The 23,405-nt window shown below is 37.6% G+C and overlaps 1 protein-coding gene across 3 annotated transcripts in view; it reads right to left on the bottom strand.

The window, feature by feature from the left end:
- Positions 1-23,405, bottom strand: part of CSMD3 (CUB and Sushi multiple domains 3) — a 923,077-nt gene that overhangs the window by 456,087 nt on the left and 443,585 nt on the right. For all 3 annotated transcript variants that reach the window (XM_054708474.1, XM_054708473.1, XM_008143384.3), the window contains one exon: positions 5,367-5,470. In XM_054708474.1, the coding sequence (XP_054564449.1) occupies positions 5,367-5,470 (104 nt within the window). The remainder of the gene's footprint in view (positions 1-5,366; positions 5,471-23,405) is intronic.

A 23,405-nucleotide genomic window follows, 5' to 3' on the forward strand; every position in this document is an offset into this window, starting at 1 on the left:
GCATAAGCCATGGCCATGTGTTGTCAAACGCTACCCTTTGTTGAGAGCTCAATTAGAAGGAATAAACCAGTTACAGAACAAATTAGAAAAATAAGGAATAATTATAAAAGGAAACTCACCCTGTGATACTAACACTGCCAAATGTTCAGTAAAAAAGGAAGGTAAATATGATCAAGAAGGCTGACCTTTGTCAAGATCTTGAAGAATTAAATAAATTCACTGTCCATTAATGCCTTTATAGTTCCTATCATTGAAACATTATAACTTTGATACCATTTTCTGCAATTTATCTGTGATCTCCTTTTTGGGGATCCTGCTTCTCTAATAGACAAGTCTAAATTTTTATTTGCTTTTACTTTTAAAGAAGTCCAATATTTATGGGCAAAGTATTGCTCAAGAGTTTCAGTGCTCTCCTATATTGCTCTAGTCATTTACAGGAAAACTTAGAGGGAAGCTATCCCACCAGAAGGATCTACAAGTATTGGCTGGTAGAGTCAGAAACTAAAGAGCAAAGCAAAACCAATGCCTTTTCTTTGCCACAATCCCCCTTAGCAAGAGCATGAGGCCTCACGAGATAAATTGCATTATTGCTAAATTGAGGTAAAATATTTAGGGCATTTATTGCTGTTGAGGCCCCAAAAGAGTCAGCCCATTTGGCAAATGAAATGCATTATTGCAAAAAAAAAAAAAAATTAGACAATTTTGGTGACACTCAGGGATATTGTAGACAATGGATTCCAGCATTTGCAGTGAGGAAGATACTTCTGAAGGAGTGATTGCATGGTAATTTCTCAGATCTTCTGGTTAAGTCTATGGATTTTGAAGAGGCTTGCAACCTAAAATTGACTATGGTCTCAGTTTTGAAGATTCTAAGTTTTGTAAAGCCTTCCTATTTGTTTTGTCATGAAAATGAAGACTCTACTCCACAGAATACTTTAAAAAGATTGAAACCCTTGCCTTTAGTCATTTGACTTAATTGCATGTCCTATGTGTTGTTACAGCTATCTTACAAAGTGCCTAAGATCAGGTCTATGTGAGTGTGCCATCAGACTAGCTGTAAACAAGAATTATTATTCAATCCCAACATTGTGCTTGGGAGATGCAAATATACTGTTTGTCTTTTACATGATCCTGATCAAATAGATGAGCATTTCTGTACAACAGTAATAGAATAAGGCACTAGGCCCTTACCTGATTTGTCTGATATTCTTGTTCATAATGCCGATATAATGATGTTTGCTGATGGATCATGCATTCAGAATGAAAGTGGTCAGCCTAAAGCTTTGTATGCTATAGTGACTTCTCATGAAACTTTGGAAGATGTAATTCCTAGAACTAAGCTGGCACAACAGCCTAGTCCAGTGATATGCAACCTTTTGAGCTTGGTGTCAAACTTCGCCAAAAAACTGAGCATAACTCAGGTAGTGTGTCACTTTGAGGAAAAAACATTATTTTGCAATATTTATAAATAGCATAAATGTATAATTGTTATATATAATTGTATTTAATAAACCAAAAACTAAATATTTAGTGCTGACACGCTTGTCAGAGGTTCGCCATCACTGGCCTAGTCAATGACAGTAACAAGAGAATTGCAACATGTATATAAAAGTCATCCAATGTCTGTCATGAAACAGAAGAAAATTGGAAAAATTTAAAATTTTCTACTTTGAGGGGAAATAACATATCCTACAGAAAACCAATAACTGGTTTGTGAGAAGATGAACTTCTGCCTGTTCAGGCCAACAATCCATTGCAGCCTCACACAGGGCAGAATGAAAACTGCGAAAAGGCAATGCTTTTGATGAGAGAGCTGTAAAATAAATTTTACTAAATTGTGGGAATAATTTAACAAAGCAATTCCTATACCACAGTCCTTATTTCTTGATTAATAATGTCATTTCATCATCATAATCATCTAAGTAAAAGAGATTTTTAAAGATAGATAGACTCTGTCTTTAAAATCTCTTTGAAGAAGACTCTGTCTTTAAAATCTCTATATGAAGTTATTCAAAACTTATTAAGGAGATGGCCAATTTGTTAGCAGAATTCTTTACAGGATATTCCCTAGGTATAGATATTCCCTACATATAGGTATATGTAGGCAGTATTCCCCAAACAACTTCACTGGAAACTTGGTGGCATTTGGATTTCATAGAATTATTGCCTACCTATATATGTAAAAGCCTAAGCGGTAGCTATGATGAGCACTGATGACCAGGGGGCAGACGCTCAATGCAGGAGTGGAAACCACAGACATGGAAACATGGAACAGACTGACGAATCTCAGAGGTTAGCGAGTCGGGGGAAGGTGGGAAGAGATTAACCAAAGATATTATATGCATACTAGAGGCCTGGTGCACAGATTCATGCACAGGTGGGGTCCCTCAGCCTGGCCTGTGGGGATCAGGCCGAAACCGGCTCTCTGACATCCCCAAAGGGATCTCAGATTGCGAGAGGGTGCAGGCCAGGCTGAGGGACCCCACCGTTCCACGAATCCGTGCACTGGGCCTCTAGTGGATAATAAAAGATTTTATCTAGTTATGTTGTATATGATGTCTGGAGGGTCTGAAGTCTCTCCCTCTTCAGGTGCCAATGCTCAGGTGGTGGTAAGGTAATGTCTCTCTTAATTCACATATTGTCTATTTTGGGGATACTAGAGCATAAGGAATCAGAGAAAGAGAGTTGTCTTGTTTCCAATGTCATCCAGTAATTATGCAAATGTTTGTAGATTCCCATAAGTTGAATCAAACTTATTTGCTAAGATTCAGCAATACATTAGATTAAAATGGCCTATAACTTTATTGCTAACTTCGTTAAAAATGAGAGCAACTCCTGCAAGCAAGCATTATATTTTCCCTGTAAACTTATACTTGGCAGGCTAACCAAATATTCCTATCAAAGTGAAAGAGGAGTCCAGGGGGATACATGCTTGCCAAGGGAAGCCAGCACCTCAGGAGGGCTGAACAGTGGTTCTCACAAAGGACTTGAAACTTAAATTTTCTAGAGCAACTGATAATGCCACTGAACTCTTTCTCTCCCTCCTTCCCTTCCTCTCTCTCAAAAAAAAAAAAAAAAAAAGAAAAGAAAAAAAAAAAAGAAAAACATGTCCTTGAGTGAGGTGTTTGTTTTTTTTAAACAACAATAGCAACAACAACAAAAACAATCCTACCTTTGGTTTCAGCAGAGTTGAGTTCAATTTCTCTTTCCTACTGAAATAGTGTTGACTCTGTTCAATACTTGGGACCCTATTCCAATAGTCTTGATTCCTATTGCAACTGTCTTGAGTAAAGTCTTCCTGGCTGTTTTACTGGCCTGCCATATTTTTTCTCTTACACCAGTATTGACATAATCTGTTCTTATAAATCTAGCAATCTAAATATTGACAGAGTAAAAGTGAGACCATCTGGAAAATACTGTTATAAATTCAAAGATAAAACCAAATTTTGTATCAGGAGTCATATACATAAATGGCTACAGGCCCAGGCAGGCAAATGCAAATGTTCTTAGAAGCTCAGGTACAAAACAATAGAAGAATTAGTGACCATGGAGAACCTGTACCCTCTCTAAAGGGGGCAAGAAGATAGTTCCAGCCATTATTTGCTATGTGACCAGTTTGACAAAAGAAACCATAAATTTAGATTTTCTTGCATGTAATATCCAGTTCTTTAAAACCTTGTATTTCCCAAACAACAATAAACAAACACATCTACTGATCATATTAGCTCTGTGGCTGCAAATTTCTAATATGATATTACAGCATAATGAAATCTAAGCTATCATGTATAAACTCACAAGGAAATCTAGGAGAAACTGTAGATTATTTCTACAAGATAGTACTCCAATGTAGTAAAATACCTACCAGGCTCACCATTCTGATAAAAATGCTGAGACTTTTTAAGGGGGGTAAAGTTACAAACAATTTGAGCACAACAGCCAAACATGTAAAATGCTGATGTTTTTACACATTCTATCTTAAGAATCACAAAATGGAATTATAATAGCTCAGAGATAGACAACAAAGTTGTGGTTGATCAATGATAATACATGTTGTGGGGAGAGGAAGAGGTTAAAGTTGAAGTCAAGTATGCATGAGGACAGCTAGAATTTTTGTTTTGTTTTCATTTTAGTTTTTTTCCTAGAATTATAAAAACAAAGAAGGAATAATACTGGGGCCTATAATGTACACATAAGGTAAATTCTAGGCTTTATTACAGGATTATGGAATAATAATACTAGAAGAACTTGTAAAATTAATAATCAAAGAAAATGGGGAAAAATAAGAGAAAAAAGAATGAAATAAAATTAGCTTACCTTCAATCAATTTACACAGTAAGAAATACATACATGATAAGCACATTGTATCTGGGAGTAGTTTATGCTGAAAATAATTTATAAATATTTATACCAGTAGTTCTCAAACTGTTGATGTGCATAAGGATCACCTGGTGAGTCGATTAAACATGTATATTTTGTGGTGCAAATCCCAGAACACTGATTTAATAGGTCAGGAATCGGGGTCCAGAAATCTACTTTTTAAAAAGTGTTCCAGGTAATTATGATGCAAAATATCACATTTTTAGAAATATTGATTTGATAAAGCCTGAATTGCAAATCAAGAGTTATGAAAGGAATTCTGAGAGAGAGCATACCCTAAGCTTTTGAAGTTCATAGCAAAGTAAACAATAGACTTTCCCTGTAACATTTCTTCATGGGATCATCAGAGGTAGATAATTGGAATTAACAGCCCAAGGACCCAGCAATAAATAAGTTCTTAATACTTCCCTTTTTTTTTCAACATAATTTCATTCTTTTAGCTCCCATTAAGAACCATATTTGGTCTATTTTTAACTATCTCAGTTCTGTGATAAGAGGTACATTGCTGGTTCACTACTTCAAGTTTCATTGCTAAAGATTTCAAATTTAAAACTATTGACAAACTCTCAGCTCCAACTCTTGGCAGCTAGGGATGAGTTTGCCGCCAGTAATTGAGCAACACGGACCAGTCTTTGGTACCAGTTTAAGTCTCTGGGATCTATTTTATACTTTTTTTCAGTCTGTTTTTAAATTATGTGAGGGCAAATGTGTTTTCCATATAAGACCCAGTCAACCACTTTACAATTTCACTTTAGATGTCTATGTCCAATGGGCTCCTGTATGAAAACACATTCTAAGAAGTTGTGTTTGGATTAAGTACATGAAGTCCCACTGAAGGGGATTTAATGTACTTACCTGTAGGTTGATGATAACAAATAAGGTACAATGCTTTTGTTGGTGGTAGTGAGACATAAAGAAAAAGAATAATAAGGGACATTTTCCAAAAATACCTGACAGGCAAAGTCAAGAGGAAAACACTGAGAACTTACACTTGGAGCACTGTTCTGGGGTCTCCAACTTCACCCCCATCACCAATTGTCAAAGTATCATAGCCGATCTCAAGATCAAATTCTTCGAAGTTTATCTGGATAACCTAGCAATAAACAGAAACAAACATCTCAAATACTTAGCAGTAGGCAATAAAAACAAAAAGAAAGCAATGGGAGAAAATATTTAAAATGCACCTCAGACATTTCATACTATGGCAGCAGATCCTGTCAGACTATTGCTAAAGTTCAATTATTATGATTGTCAAACAATTTTCATTTGGCACATTGTACTTTCTGCAATAATTTTCAATGAAATGGCATGGCTTCTGTTTATAGAATACTCTTACATGAAGTATTTGAAGAATGGTGAATGCAGATCTACTTAGAGAAGGTTTTATAAAAAGTTCACGTAGGTGGAGAGTGGTTTTCCATACATCTGCAGATATTTTTATAAAGCTAACTCAATAAGACACAGAGTATGCTTAAATAATATAGCTTAAAAAATGTTACAGCTAAATTTGAATCTAGATCACCAGATTTAAAAGTATCGGGGGCAGAGTCCAAGATAGCAGCATATGAAGATCCTGAACGTCTCCTCACACAAGCACACCAAATTTACAACTGAATATGGATCATTTCCCTCTGAAAATAACGTGGAATCTAGATGAACTGCTGCTCTCCACAACAAAAGATAAAAGGACCATTTCAGACGGAAGGAGAGGCAGAGACACTGTTGCAAAGAACCCACCCCTGACTTGGCAACATACAATAGGGAGGGATCTCACCAAACAGGCATCTCTCCCAGAGGAGCAAGGGTTTGGTGTCCAATATCTGGGACCCCAGACCCTGGGAGCTGCACCAGAGAGGCAACCCCCAAAACATTTGGCTTAGAAAACAAAGCACAATACTTTGGAAGACACATCATCAATCCATGATAATTATTATTTTTTTACTAAAGCATACTCATGCATCCATATTGTTTATGCTCCTATGCAAATACCCACATTTAACTAAATTGTAATTCTTAAGTTAGGAACCTAATATAATATTAAGAATAATGTAATTAAGAATCAATACTGTAAGAAATTACATAAATACTATCCTATATTCAATAAGTCCTTGATGAAAAATTAATTTATAGTAAAATCTAACTCATCACCACATAAAGAAAATGAATGCTTTAGATTGCCAATATTACTAGAAAATAAATTAAAAAGGCATATATTTAATACTTATTATAACTATTTATAACTTTGGTATCATAAAAAGAAATTCTAAAAACAGATGTCATAACCTGGCTTTTCAAAGCTATATAACAAATTGTGATTATAACTCTTTAAAAAAGTATTTTATATTTGCATTGACTAAAGAAATTGTTGTCAAGTTTAATACAGAGTGATACAAAATATCTTGAATTATACATTTTATATGACTGCAATTAAAAAAAATGTTTCCCAATTTACCTGAGTTAAATATAAATACTCTCATTTAATAACTGCCTGTCAATAGAGATTTAGGTTGTTTCTACTTTTTGCTATTATAAGCAACATGGTTATGAGCAATATTAAACATCTGGTTCAAAAATATAAGTATATCTCTAAGTTATATACTTAGGAGTGCAATATCTGGATAATAAAGGAAAAATTCAATTTTATAACATTGTGCCATATGATTTTCCAAAATTATTTTACTAATTTAAATGCTCACAACATGTTTACATTAGATTTCATTATTTCTACCCATTTAGAGTATATAAAAATGATATTTGTTTTGCATTTTCTTCATTAATTATTAAGTTGCATGTTTTTTCATGTATATGTCATTTACTTCCTTTTCTGTGACATGATTATTTGTATTTTGGCTAATTTTCACTTGGACAGCTTGTTTGCTTGTTATTGATTGCAATAATCCTTTATATCAGTGATTCCCCACAGTTTTCCATTATAGCACACATAAGGAAAGAATAGACACAATTAGGTGGAGCTGATGAGGCTGCTTACAATGGAAGTGTTTTTTTTCTTAAGATATTGAGAGCTAAGATCAATATTTTAGTTCTATCTGTAACTCATTCATAATGCATCATTCATAATATATCATTGAGCCTGGCTTACCTGTTGAGAAGATCAGCTTTATATATTCTGGATACTAATACATTACATGTTATGTGTGTTGCAATATGTTCTTTAAGTTTATAATCTGATTTTTCACTTTCTGTATTAAATATTTAAGTCTAGAAGAAATAATCTTAATGAAGTTGGACTTATTAACCTATAAGGAGCACTTTTGCATTGGCTTATAGCCAAGGTCATAAAGATATTTCCTGCAAAACTTTAATCTTTGGGAACTGACTTTTATAGAAAGGATAAAGTAGGTATCTATAGTGAGCAGAATTATGACTCTCTAAGATTCCCCCAAACCATCTAGATGGCCTGTATAATTACTGCCCCTTGAATGTAGGCAAAACCTATTAATATGATGGAGAATTAATCCCATAATTGGTTACATTATATGGATAACATAAGGGATATTATAGACTTACAGATATAATTAAGGTTTTTATTCAGTTGACTTCAAGTTTATCAAAAGGGAGATTATCCTGGGTGGGCTTGACCCAGTTCAGGGAAGTTCTTTAAAGAAGGTCTAGAAGTGAGGGATAAAATAAATCAGAAGAGATTCTTTCCTATTTGCCTTTCAAGAACACATTGGTGCTGTGAAGAGGTCCAGGTAGCAGGAATAGTGGGTGGCCTTTATAAATTGAGAACCTCAATCGTAAACCCCAGTAACTAAATTCTTCCAACAATCAGTGAGCTTGGTATCACAGTCTCAAATGAGATTGCAGCCCTAAGCAACACCTTGATTTTATTCTGGTGAGACCTTAATAAGAGGATTCAGCTAACTTGTGCCTGAAGTCCTTTCCCATGGAAACTGTAAGATAACAAATGTATTTTGTTTCATGCTGCTAATTTGGGGTAATTTGTTATGCAATAACAGAAAGCAAGCACAGCATCACTTTCAATTTTTCTTTAACTGCAATATGAACAAGAAATTGTCTCTGTAGTTTAACTGAATAAATAGTCCTCCTTTCCCCAGTGATCTGCATGTCAAACTCTGACATATATAACGATTCTATACAAGGGGGTGTTGGTTTGGGGGCTCTAGATTCTATTCTCTTGATCAGTTTATCTGTCCCTGAACCAACACAAATGGGCTTAACTCTTTTTTTATGCATATGCTGAAATCCTTTCTTGCTGTTGTTTAAATTATATATATCTTTATATTTTCAACTGTTGGTATGTCGAAATGAAATTTATTTTTGCTTAATGATCTCATATTTAGGCAACTTGATAAGTCTTACCTATTATTTAAAAATCTTTGTAAAGTATCTTTATTTTTCTATATAACAAGCATGTCTTCTGTAAATAATATTTTAAAACATGCTTTTAAACCTTTTAAAATTTTCTTTTATCTTAACTGCCTTGGATATCTTATATAATCTTTACTAGAATAGGTGATAGTTAACCTCATTAAACTGTATTTTATTTTAAAAGGCATATATGTAATGGTTCACCATTAAGAATATTTTTAAGGTAGGTAATACTTTATAAACATGAGGAAGTTTGTTTCTCTAGTTTTCCTTGCTGATTTACTCTTAAAATTTCCTGGTACCATAAAAAAAGTTGAAAAATGTACAAGTTCTTTTCTCTTATGGAAGACTTTCCAATACTTTGAAAATAACTAGACACAAAAAGACAAATATTGTATGATTCCACATATATAAAATATCTAAATAGGTAAATTTGTAGAGAGAGAAAGTACAAGTAGAGATAGAAGTTAAATTTTAGAGATAGAAGTTACCAGGATAATTGGTGGTTATAGCTTAACTAGTGGTCCAGTGCACGAAATTCGTGCGGGAGGTGGGGGGGTGTTCCTCAGCCTGGCCTGCACCCTCTCCAATCAGGGACCCCTCAAAGGATGTCCTACTGCTGGTTTACAGGGATTGGGCCTAAACTGACAGTCGGACATCCCTCTCACAATCCAGGACTGCTGGCTCCAGCCACTCACCTGCCTGCCTGCCTGCCTGCCTGCCTGATTGCCCCTAACCACTCTGCCTGTGGGCCTGCTTGCCCCCAACTGCCACCCCTGCCAGCCTGATCACCCCCAACTGCTCCCCGTGCAGGCCTCCTCACCCCCAACTGCCCCCCTGATGGCCTGCTCACTCCAAACTGCCCTCCCCCGCTGTCCTGATCACCTCCAACTGGCCCCCCTGCTGGCCTGCTCACTCCAAACTGCCCTCCCCCGCTGTCCTGATCACCTCCAACTGGCCCCCCTGCTGGTCTGCTTACCCCCAACAGCCCCACCCCCCCACCAGCCTGATCACCACAACTGCCATCCCATCCTGGCCTGATCACCCCTTGGCGACTCCAGCTCCCAGCCCCTCCTTTTTTTCTCTTCTTTTCTTTTTTCAGCGCCTCCTTGAGCAGAGACCAGGGCCGGCTGGAAGCAAATATCTGGGATTTATTTATCTTTTATAATTGAAACTTTGTAGCCTTGAGCGGAGGCCAGGGCGGGCAGGAATCTTGGCTTCCTCCATCGCCGGGGCAACCCAAGCCTCCTGCTTGAGACAGCTTCATGGCCGCCTCCATCTTGGTTGGGTTAATTTGTATACTCACTCCTGATTGGCTCATGGGCATGGCTTATGGGTGTAGCAGAGGTACGGTCAATTTGCATGTTTCTCTTTTATTAGTGTAGATTAGAAATAGAAACAAGACAGAAATGCAGGCCCGGCACAGATTAAAAGAAAGTGAATAACTATATGACAGTGAATTTGAAAACGTTGTCACCATTGAATGTTTCTAGAAAAGAAAACAATAACTTGACTCATGAAATAAATAAGTAAATAAATAAATAAATAAATAAATAAAATAAGAGGCCTAAACTATGAAATAAACAAGCAGTAAAATGTCAACTACTTCTCCCAAAAGGAGGCTCAGATATTTTTACAGGATAGTTTAACTTAGCTTCCAAAAATAGGAGTCGAATTTCTGGGTCATATATTAATCCTATGTTTAACTGTTTGAGACACTGCCAAACTGTTTTCCAGAAGTGCTGCAACATTTTAAATCCCACCAGAAATGCATGAAGCTTCAAATGTCTCTACATCAACGCCACTTATTTTCTGTTTGTTTTTGTTTGTTTGTTTTTTATTACATCCATCCTAACAGGTGTGAAGTGGTATCTCTCCTGCTGCTTTTAAGATTCTGATTGTCTTTACCTTTCAACAGTCTGATTATATTGTGTCTAGGTATGGATCTCTTTAGAATATCTTACTTGAATTTAAGCTTTGAGAATCCTGAAGGCCTAAATTGGGTATAATTTCATTCATTTTCTGCTAACTAGATCCAAGATTTACTAGCATGCTAGTGTAAATTTAAACACCCTTTGTGGGTTTTTAGATAATTGTTAAAGCTTCAAGTTTAACTTCTTTACCTATTGATCTAAGGAGACGAGGCCCTAATCTTAGAATTTCATAGACTAATTGCTATCTGCTCCAAGGAAAACAGAGCTTTATACCGATTCAATCTCCTTTCATTTCAGCTCACTGTTCTTTTCATTATATATGTATATATTTGGATGGTATGTATGCATTTCCTTTGCTTTCTTGTTAACTAGCAATGCTCTGACGAAAAATATGGTGTTGTTTTTGTTGTTTTCAGTGGGTAGACCTCTCAGAATACTTCTGTCATCCTATTAAAAGAAGAAATTCCATGGTCCACTTTACTCCAAACATTTCAAAATAGATCCATGAGTGTATTTCATTTAAAATTTAGGAACATCTCCTTTAAAATAGCTTAAAAAGCCTAATAGACTAGTAGATACACAATATATGTCTAATAAATGACTCATTAATTGGATTGCTAATTCTTTGCAAATCTTTTGATAGTCATTCTTGTATAATCATGTCCTAAAGAATTTGGACATCCACTTAACGGCAGACTTTACTTTGCCTGAATTGTGACTGAGATTCATGCATGTATATATGCCACAGTGAGAACTCGATTCATTTTAAAGTAAGTGATGGGTTAATTACTAAATAATCCATATACATTCTGATAAGCACTTAGCCACTGAGCTGTCACTAAAATTTTAGACAGTTATAATTATTGAACAGTTTCAATGACACCCAATCACTGAGAAGCTAGAATAGTCTGATTTGTAGAAAACATTCATTATCATTTAATTCACTGAGGCTTAATTTAAACATTGCTTCTAAAATAGTAGTTTGAAAGTAAAATCTACGTATGAAAAAAGAAACAAAAACTAACTTTCCCTCAAATGGTCACATTAATATAAATAAAGCATGCTAATAAAACTCAAAAATAGTGCATTAGATATTCCCAATAGAGAAAATACAATTTAGTAGAATGTACAAAGGTAATTTGGAAAAATGAAAAAAAGAAAAAAACAAAAACACCACACTTTTGTCTGTGCAAGAATATAAAATGTAGCATCAGGAGTGTGATGTGAAATTTTATTTCTACAGATTCTACTATAGTATGGAGTTGACCAAATAGCCATTTTCCATCCCTTTATCTTGGCATAATGCGGAAATAATGGAGAAAGATTTTTAAAAATCAACAAATCATCATCAATATAATATGAATGCTTTCTTTACATGTTTAGTTGGCATTAGGGCTGAAATAATTAGTAGGGAAACAGGAAGAATATCATGTTTTTTAGTAAAGAAAGAAATGTCATATATTTTTGCCTTATGTGCCTTATTATTAATCACTTGTGAGTAGAAAAAGAGAGCTGCATTTAGCTCAGAGTACTGCCAAAAAACCTGTGATGATAAAATGCAGAAATTACTTATAATTGTCTTGATTTTTAAAAGCAATTACTTCCATTTGTAGGGGGGTAATTCCAAACGGCTTATACAGTGCTGCTTATTGAGGGTTATTTAAAACTTTGAAGCTACTAAGGCAGTCAGTTAAGAATAACCTCATGCATTTTAGCATTGGCTTTACAGAAGTTTGAAATCTATACATAGCATTAAACATTAAATACTTAATAGTTTCAGGGTGTTTTGACAAAACTGGTGTAAAACTTATATCTCATAATTTTCAATCTCCGTATTCCCAGAGCCATGATTTCTACATCATTATATTTTATGAAGTCATGTGAAATTCATGCTTAATTTTAAACTGCATATCTGTTACCCAGGAACATTTAAAATTGACAAATATTTATGATGTGTAAGACACTAGGATCATTATTCTACACGCATTGCTTTACTTTAACCCTAAAACTACATGTAGTGTATGTTTGTACATTCGTTTGGCCACTTAGCACCTACATATCCTCCTTGGATTTGAGGGGTTGGGAGCACATCTCCCAATCAACAGAGTATAGACATTTGACCGAAGGATCAGAAACTATGGATTCTGGCAGAGGGTGGCAAAAGCAACCGAAACATCCAATTGTAGATACAATAGTGTTTATAATACTAAAGTCTTAGAGCAGCGTTGCCCCATAGAAAAAAGAATACCTTCTCAGAAGTCAGAACCAGAAGCCATGTCACACTGTAACAGAGTAAGGTCCTAGAGAGACAGAGTTCTGCTACGTGCCATGCTCATCAAGGAACTCATTCCACTTCCAGAGAAGGTAGTCAACTTCACCAATCTTGACCAACAGGGTATTGTTTTGTGAATTTCAGTACTCTCTTCTTCTGAATGGGAGTTTTTATGATGGTTATCACATTTGTTTTCTATCATTATAGATGGGATGTGATGATAACCTGTCTTTTGACCAGAGGTCTCTGGATAATGGGAAACTACAATTGGAAATAATGGAGATGCCAGTGCAATACTTGGAGATTCTAAGCTCATTGTATGTAGTGACAGGCTGATATTTTGGGTTTTCTCCACTAATATAGTTGAAGAATATGTTTCTTGGCTTTTTTTTTTTTTTTTTTACAAAGTTAATGCAGAGGAAGGTTTTATCTCTTTTGAAATCTGGTAATCAAAAGGGAGCACTGTGGCAGAAATAACTGCTTGCCTTCCCACAGCCCTCTCCTTTGTTCACCCCTGACCTTTCTCTTCAGAGAACACTGGTTTTGTTCAACTATGTATCTTACTCTACACATCCACATGCTTTATGGATTGCTGACCGTATTCTGAGTTCTGTGGAATGGTCCTAATCAGCCTATGCCAATCTTAGCAGTCTCATTTCAATTTGTCATGGATAAGATTATATATTAGTATGTGACCTAATTCTGATCAGGGAGAAGTGAGAAATCAACTGGAAGGCTTTTGGGAAAGGATTTCTTGGTGCCCAAATTAAATGCTAAGTGAAAAAAAAGTCAGACAGAAAAGAACAAGAATTGTATAATTTACTCATATATGGGATAGAAAACAAAAATAACAAATAAATAAGAGAAACAAATAAAAAGCAAACTCAGATACAGACAACAGAATCATGGTTACCAAAAGGGGAAGGGTAGGGCGAGGATGAAGAAGGTAAACTATGCCAAATACATGGTGATGAAAAAGACATAGCTTCGGGTGGTAAGCTTACAATAGAATACACAGATGTCGTATGATAAAGTTGTATACTTGAAATTTATATAATGACATTAACCAGTGTTACCACAACAATTTAATTAAAAAATAAAGAAGAAAAACAAAGGATCAGTCTGCCTTGGAAGTGACTGAATGTATTGACTGGCACCATTGCAGCCACTGTGTGACGTGGTTTGAGGACAAAGCCCGTGCATGAAGATGCCCAGAGTCAAGATTAGATGCTTTCACTGTACACCTGAGGACTGCATACCTCTGGACAGCATGTTGTGCCAAAGAATGCATTTCCTCATTATTTAAACCATTTGATTTATGGTTTCCTATACTTAAAACTGAAAACTTTCTAGTGGATAAATAGGTCTAATCTATTCTCTTTTTAAAAAAATACCTTGTCCAAATAATTTGCCCAGATTTATTTGGCAAACACTGATGGTGCTAAAACCTATTTCAGATTTGTCTGATGCCACAATCTGTGTGCTTAAATATCACACTATTCTGTGTTTGTATAGTAAAGTCTGTAATTTAGGAAATCCTCTCTGTCTGCCAAATACTGATATACAATAACAATTTCTAACTATGCTCTTTGATGTTGGGCATATGCCCTATGTGTTAAATACCTAGTAGTGTTGGCAAGGGAAGATAATTTTGGATATAATAACTAATAAATAGTATGTCAAATCCTTGGGGGAAAATACAGGAAGGGTGGATTGGTATAAGCTATTTTATCTTCTACTAGGGGCCCAGTCCATGAAATTCGTGCACTGGGGGTCGGGGGTCACTCAGCCCAACCTGCCCCCTCTCACTTACTGGGAGCCCTCAGGGGATGTCCTACTGACGGCTTAGGCCCGTGCCCCACAGGGAGCGTACCTAAGCCGCAGTCTGGCCTCCCTTTGTGGGAGGTGACCGGGCTGGTCAGGGGAAGGCACCAGCCCCATCACCCCACTGCTGCAGCCACTGTCAGTCACCGCTGCCACCAAGGTGTTTTCATCAACACGGACTCCAGTCCCTTCACCAAGAAAAAACGACAACTTTCTTTAGGCATTTTCAAGATGTGTCTTTCATAGGATATGGATTTCTTTCTTTATTTTTTATCCTCACCTGAGGGTATGTTTCCAATGACTTTTACAGAATGTGGAAGAGAAAGGGAAAGACTGAGAGAAACTCTTTGATTGATTGCCTCCTGTATGAGCCCTGATCTGGGCCCCAGCCAGGGAGGAGCCTGCAACCTAGGTACATGCCTTTGATCAGAATCAAACCCAGACTCTGCTGTCTGCAGGCTGAGGCTCTATCCACTGAGTCAAACCGACTAGGGCAGGATATGATATTTCTTAGCCCCTCCAGCAGCGGACCTTCGTTTTTTTCTCCAGAAGTATGGTGGAAAAACCCTAGATCACCTTTTTGGATTCTTATTACCCAAGTTACTAAGAATATTACCAGTGGCATACAGGAAGCTTAGCCAATGTGCAGTCAGAAAAGGTGTTTCCTCTATAGTTCACACCAATGGAGGGCTGGGCCCTGCCCAGGCCTAAAGCCTCTGGCTGAAGCTTTAGGCCTGGGCAGGCCCCTCCAGCTCCCTCTGATCACTGGCTCAGCCCCTGCCCAGGCCTGCCAAGACCAAAAGCCTCTTGGGCAGGAGCAGACTCCCAGCTCCCTACAATCAATCACAGGGGGTCCGCTCCTGCCCAGGCCGAAAGCAGACCCCCAGCTCCCTGCCCAGGTGATCAATCACAGGGGGTCCGCTGGTGTACCAGGCCGAAGCAACGCCCAGCTCCCTGGGATCGATTGCAGGGGGTCCGCTCGTGCACCAGGCCAAAGAAACACCCAGCTCCCTGCAATCGATGGCAGGGGGTCCGCTCTTGCACCAGGCCAAAAGCCGCAGCCAGCGGCTTTTGGCCTGGTGCCGGAGTGGACACCCAGCTCCCCACCTCTGATGGCAGGGGGTCCGCTCGTGCACCAGGCCAAAAGCCGCCGCCAGCTTTTGGCCTGGAGCCAGAGTGGACACCCAGCTCCCCGCCTCCGATGGCAGGGGTCAGCTCTGGGCGCCTATGTATGCAAATTACCCGCCATCTTGGTCGGGTTTATTTGCATACTTGCTCTGATTGGATGGTGGGTGTGGCTTGGCTGGTGGGTGGGGCTTAGGCATAGCAAAGGTGTGGTCAATTTGCATTTTACTGTTTTATTAGATAGGATGGTAAATTCTGGTTTGTTTTTGTTGTCTTCAAAACAAATCTGAAAGCAAATGAAATTTCTCAATATTTCTCTAGCATCTGATGCTGGTATTAGGCATTTGTACCAATATATTTAGTACAGAATTAAAATAATCCCTTGATGATGTTCAACTAAACAAATTAATGATAGCTTAACTTCAATACCATGCTATACTTTTTAGTGAGACAGAATGATAAAGTCAAGTGCACAAGCAAAGCCTAGGGTACTAAGGCCCATCACTGCCATATAATGTTATATTATTTGGAGGGAGTCTCTGATATCTATAAAAAGTTCATACATTTTTCAGATTGAAGCAAGTATTTAATTAAACAGAGTTTATAAAACAACACATATGTACTTGATATATATTAGATCCTCAATAAGTGGCAGTTATTATTAGCAATATTAACTAATTCAGCATAAAATAGATGGTCATATCTGTTCACTTGAGGATAAAGTTCTTTTGGGTTCTGGTGTGTGTTTTTTGTTTGTTTGTGGTTGTTTTTGGTTGTGTTTGTTTTTTTTTTTTGCAATGCCCCTATGATTCAAAGAGAAGAGATTCCCCCCAAAACTCTATGCTGCTAGAAATTCTCTTTTCTGGAAATAGTTTTCTCCATTATGTTCACTTTAGAATGTTAATAATTCAATCCAACATTAACAAGTATTTTTGTTGCCAGATGAGGAAATCCAGAATGCAAAATATATGCATAAGTACAAAAATATACACAGTTTAATTAAGTTTCAGCTATGCAATGCCATGTCACCTAATCAATTTAACATCTAATTAAAGCACTTCCTTTTCCACATACTTTCCAGAGACCTTGACAATCACAACACAATGGGGAGACACGAGGTAAGCAAGATCAGTGCAGCACTCTGTATTAAGTGCTTTTGGACATGGACACACAGAGTTACATGGAAGCAGAGATGAGAGCCCCTAATCCAATTGGAGAGTAAAGAAGGAGGATTTCCCCCAGGATAAAACTCCCAGGCAGTGCAATGGAAGGTGAAGATGGGAACTGAGAAAGAACACTGTAGGGGAATGGACAAAAAAATGGCACAGTGGAAAGGAATATTCTTTTTGTTTCTGCAATAGAAACTGTGAGAGAAGAAATGATGAGAAGGAAGACTAAAGATGGAAGTAGGAAACAAATTGTGTAAGAACTTTGTAAATGAAGAGCTGCAAGCAGTGAGTTTTGAGCAAAGGGTTAACTGGGTTGCATTTGCTTTTTGCTTGCTTACGTTGGCAGCAGGAGCGATGTGAATTTGAAGGGGAGCAGAGCACGGTTATGGTCAAGAACTTAAACTGGCTTTGGAAGTGGGAGTGAAGAAGAGTGGACTCCCTCATGATTCTTTACCCTAAGTAAAAATAATTATAATCATTTTTATCTTTTTTATTTCTTCAGACATATAAAAACACTATTCAAAAGCCCACTACAAAAACTATAGCTCTCAGAACTATTGTATCAAATTTTATTGAGTGTAAAGTCTAATTCAGACAGAGCAGAATATGCAGTACATTTGTTTTAAAAGCCACATTTCAGAACAACCCTAAAATGTGCCTGTTTCTGTAATACATATAGTATGTGGTATGTATTTCATATGCCTAAGGAAAATTAGTGTTTAATAACTGTTTAATTAGTAATCATCTCAATTTGCCTATTTTTGTAAAAAGATATTTACAAAGCTACATTTACATGAAATTTGTGAAATAGGTAAATATTGTAAGATATAAAAAGCTTAAATATGACACATGCAAATCCAACATTTACTCATTTGAAAGTAATTTTGTCTCCTTAAAATAAAGGATAAATCTCAGATTCTAGAAGAATTATGCATTGTAATAGAATACATGGGTACTTTATTACAGAAGACAGTCCACGACTAGACCATATAAAATGAGAAGTGCCAGCCTAGGCAGTTCTCTAGGTTCGTCCACTTTGCTGCCAGCATCAGGTTAGTAGTTTCCGTTCTTACAAGGGCTCATACATTAGAGGCAGGGGAGGAGGGGGGCCTGGAGACACAGAGATATTGATGGGATGATGAAAGCTTTCAGCTTTGTTTTAGTTTCCTTATGCCTTTGGTGTTTTGTGCAAGGCCTTCCCCTTCAGGGGACTGCTGGCATGTCACAGTGACAGATTAAATATGGCATTACAAATGTTTCACTGAAGGGAAGAAGCTACACAAGTAAAAATAAAAATTGCATCAAATATTAAATCTATAACACAACGGTACAAAACTGTAGGTTCTTTTCTGTCATTTAGTCATGCTTAGCTACTGGCAGACGTAATTTAAATTTCATTATACATATAATTTATCAACTTGAATTAAAAATTTTTGAGGAAAATGCTTTCAGATAATGTCATTGGTTTTAGGAGGATATTCATGACAAATTTGTATATGTTAGGTTGTACATATCCAAATATTTTGGAAACAAATGAAAATGAAGTTCATTAAAATGAGTTGGATAAGAAGGGCCTTTGGCTGTTTTTTTCCTCGTTAGTAATGGTCAGCCTAATCCATATCTACTTGTTTCCCCATTTATACATCTATATCTATTTTTATACAAAGAATCTTTAACTTGAAACATTCTTAAAAATTGAGATTAGTTCAAAATGATTAAACACAACACTATGGTAGTGAGAACCACCTACTATACACTTTTACATGTAATGAATCATGAAGTGGATTCTAATTCCCATCCTCCATCGACCTGGCTAACACCCTTCACCCTGCTCTGGTGATTCCCTGAGACCCACCCCACCCTCCCCGACCACGCCGCTCCCAGTGGCTTTTCCACTCAAATGGCCCGTCTCCTCTGCACAGGCTATGAACTTTCTTAAAATCTCTCAAAGGTTCACAACCCCCAAATCAAGCAGTGGCTGGCCTCGTCATGCCCTGTACCACTTGCTAAGTGGCCCCTTTAACATTTCTAGCTTCAGCTATTGATGATGGGCAGCTGGAGCAGAAAACAATGTCCCCGAGTGGTGCTATAGCTCTAACTCCAAGGTTGTCATTAAGATAACCTTCTAATCTATAATAAAGTATCTCAATTCCTTTCACAGGCTCTTAGCAGAAGACCATTCTGACCTCTTAGAAGCATCTGCTGATGGCTCTGATGACTGATTTCAGCAGGGATTCTCCACGAGGTTTTCCGAGTTCTGCAATGTGTGAGAGCCTGTGCTATCAGCACAGTAGAAAGTTAAGCTCAAATGCTGTTGGAGGCATTAGGTCTCAGAACACTCGGGGAGTATGCTGCTGCTGCTGCTGCTGCTGCTGCTGGTGCTAGTAGTAGCAGTAACATTTGTTGTTGTTATTATTATTATTATTATTAATTATTATTGCTACCATTTTTTGAACACGTACTATATTCTAGACTCTGTTCTAAGTGTATTGTGTATATTACCTCATATAATCCTTCCTAAACCCCCATGAGGAAGGCATTATTATCTTTATTTATTATTGAGAAAACAAAAGCCCAGGTAGGTTAAATTATTGGTGATCTGTGATTCATTATATCATTATGCAATATGTATATTTGCATACAAATAGAAATTTTTATATTTTATATTAGAATATAATAAAACAGTAGCACTGATGATAGAAAATACAGAAAGGAAGTAGAATAAACATTTTATTTTTATCCTAAACAGTATAACAGTAGGTAGGTGGTGACTCACCTCCCGGAGAAAGTAAAATGTTGAAAGTCTATGTTATTAAAAAAACATGATAAAAATCTCATGTTATTAAAAAAACAACAACACGATGTTGCTTCAGTTTTCAAGATATACATGAAATAACATCTAACTTTATTAAAACTGCAACCTAGAATATTAGTCATGTAATTATGGAATTAACTAATATACATGTGATGAGCTGTTAAATATTATCCTATATAATAAAAGGGTAATATGCAAATTGACCCTAAGGACAGAACGACCAGTCACTATGATGCTCACTGACCACCAGGGGGCAGACGCTCAATGCAGGAGCTGCCCCCTGGTGGTCAGTGCGTTTCCACAGGGGAACGGGCCTAAGCCGTTAGTCAGACATCCCCTAGGGCTCCCAGGCTACCAGAGGGATGTGTGACTGCCAGCTTAGGCCCGATCCCCTGGGGAGCTGGCCTAAGCTGGCAGATGGAACATCACCTGAGGGCTTCCGGGCTGCGAGAGGTGCAGAGCCCGGCTGAGGGACCGCCCCGCTTCCTCCCCACCGAGTGCATGAATTTTCATGCACCGGGACTCTAGTTTTAAGAATAAGTGATATATAATGCTTCTAAAATAAATAAATATATCCTATGCAAAGAAGAAAGATTTTGTTCTGTGTGTTTTTTTAATACTTCTCTGTGCCATTGGTTGGAAAAATGATAATCATAAGCAGAAAAATACATTAAAAATTATATTTATAGAAATAAAAAGATATAATATGAAAAACTGTACAATTCTAGGAGCTGTTTTAAAAATTATAAAATAATCATACATAAGTCATGAATAAATTCAGCTTACATATATTTTTACAGCCAGTACAGTGCCTTGAACACAGTAAGTTATAAATATTTGAGAACTGTTTCACTAAAGTAAGAATATAAATGTTTTATAATTCATTATTTTATTGCATTTAGGTGATTTCTATAATATGAAACTGTATATAATATTTGCTTATACAGATATGTAAAAATTTATACAATCAACACCAAATATTTGTTAAATATTTATTGTGTGCCAGACACTTTTCTACACTCTAACTCATAACAACCTCTCCCTTTCTCATTTTTATGAAAGAACGCTTCCCATTCCATAACTCTTACTCAAGATGATTAACAGGGCCTTTTAATTAACAGATGCAACAAGTATATGGTTTAGCTTGAAGATGTTTTGATATCTCTTTTATACAAGCAATTCTTCTTTATCTAACTTATATTTTACCACCTTCTCCCTTTTTGCCTGTGTTTTTCACCATTAAAGGCATCATGATGGGTAGATGAGGAGTTTGGAAAGCAGGAAAGGAATGCTCTCCCAAAATAAAATATAGTGTCTCAACACTGCCTTAACCGGATCCCCACTACACTTCCCTACACAAACAATGAAGATGCACATCGATGGTTCTATATACTGAAGGGGGTTTGCTGACCAGCCCAAGTGGTATCAGGAAATGTTGAGGAACTACTCTGAACATAAAATGCTTTCTGTGAATACTTCCTCTCACCCTAAGTAGAAATATAATCTTCCAGTGATAGGGATAGAGGGAAGGCATGGAATGAAAATGGCATGGAATTCTGGAATAATTAAATGATATTTAAATCTGTCTACTGATAAAGGAATCCCTCTTGGGGGAAAAAAGGGGACAGAATGGGACACAGTCAAGATTTTAAGCTTTGCCTTTGTCATTTTTTTTATATCTCAGATAGTAATTAGAGTTCTCTGTCTCCTTTGCTGGACAGAGCTTCCCATTTAAAGACATCATCCCTTAAAAGTCACCTGCTTTCCAATTTCCTTGCCCCTTCTCTTTCCCACCTGTAGTAAACGGAATAATGGCCTCTCCAAGATGAAGACGCCTTAATCCAGGGAACCTGTGACTATGTACCTTACATGTTAAAAGGGACTTGCAGATGTGATTAAGGTTAAGAACACTGAGATGAACAATTTATCCTGGATATCCTGATCTAATCACACAGTCCTTAAAGGTAGAAGAGAATAGCTTAAGATTGTGGCAAAGAAATGTGACACAAGAAGCACTATACCTGCCTTTATTGGATTTGAAGATGGCTGGGAATGGCCCTCAGCTAAGAGCCAGCAAAGAAACTAAGGACCTTGGTCCTATAACCATAAAGAACTGAATTCTGCCAACAGCATTAATAAACAGAAAATATTCTTCCCTAGAGCTCCAGAAAAACAGCCTCCTGAGACCTGAATTTTATTGTGGTGAGGCCTGTACTGAACTCATGACCCAGAGAACCATCTATATACACTGAGTGGCCATATTATTATGATCTCTGAATGCATAATAATCTGGCCACTCAGTGTATATTCTATGTAATAAAAGGCTAATATACAAAGTGTCCCCTCGACCAGGAGTTCGACCAGCAGGCAGGCTGGCCAACCGCCCATGTTCCCTCCCCCTGGCCAGGCTGGCCGGACCCCACCCATGCATGAATTCATGCACCGGGCCTCTAACACACACACACACACACACTGAGTGGCCAGATTATGCGTTCAGAGTTCAGAGATCATAATAATATGGCCACTCAGTGTATATAAAAGCCTAAGCGACTGGAACAACTGGAATGACCAGAACAACCAGAACAACTAGCCGCTATGATGCACCCTGACCACCAGGGGGCAGATGCTCAACACAGGAGTTGCCCCCTGGAGGTCAGTGCTCTCCTATAGCCAACTTCCCCTGACCTGCCAACCTCCTGTGGTCCCTCCTCACAACTGGCAGGCCCCGATGGCCTGATCAGGGCTGGCCACCAGGCTGGGATGAAGAACCGGGAATGGGTGGTGGCAGACGCGGCCCCTTTCCCAGGGGAGCCAAGGGCCAGCTCCCTCCTTGGGGCCAGCAGCCAGTCTCACATGCCCTGTTCCTCCCCCCGACTGGCAGGCCCCAATCAGCACACCACCCGCCCACCACTGTGGCAGTGCAGAGCCAAGGGAAGGAGGAACTGCACGGTGGTGGGGCACTGACAATGGAAGCAGTGGCGCCTGGCGTCCATTCCTTCCGCAACCGGCCTGGCAACTGTCACCCCCTTTTTGGCCCAGTCTTGATCGGCCTGGCCCCAATGTACCCTGATCACTGGCCAGACCTAGGGACCTCACCCGTGCACAAATTTCATGCACTGGACCTCTAGTAAGGTGATAAAATGTGCTGTTTTAAGAAAGTTTATGATAATTTGTTATAGCAGCAATAGAACCATCACCATCATAATGCCATCCAACCATCATAACTTTTACATTCTTTAGTGTGGCCACTTGTCTTTCAAATTTAGACACGTCATTTAAGTTCTCTAAACTGGTTTCTGCATGTATAAAATTTATATAATAATAGCAAACACTTCATATATTTAATGAGAGGATTAAGTGAGAATGTATATAAAAATAGCTTAGAATAGTTCCTGATATATGCACTCAATTCTTGTCCATTTTAATATATCAATATTATTAATAATATTATTAATACTGTTATTTTCCTAATATCTGTCTTCTTACCAGGCAGTTCTTAAACAGAATATTCCTAATTTACCCATCAATTTTACACT

The sequence above is a fragment of the Eptesicus fuscus genome, chromosome 19 (genome assembly GCF_027574615.1).
Source record: "Eptesicus fuscus isolate TK198812 chromosome 19, DD_ASM_mEF_20220401, whole genome shotgun sequence".
Taxonomy (NCBI): domain Eukaryota; kingdom Metazoa; phylum Chordata; class Mammalia; order Chiroptera; family Vespertilionidae; genus Eptesicus; species Eptesicus fuscus.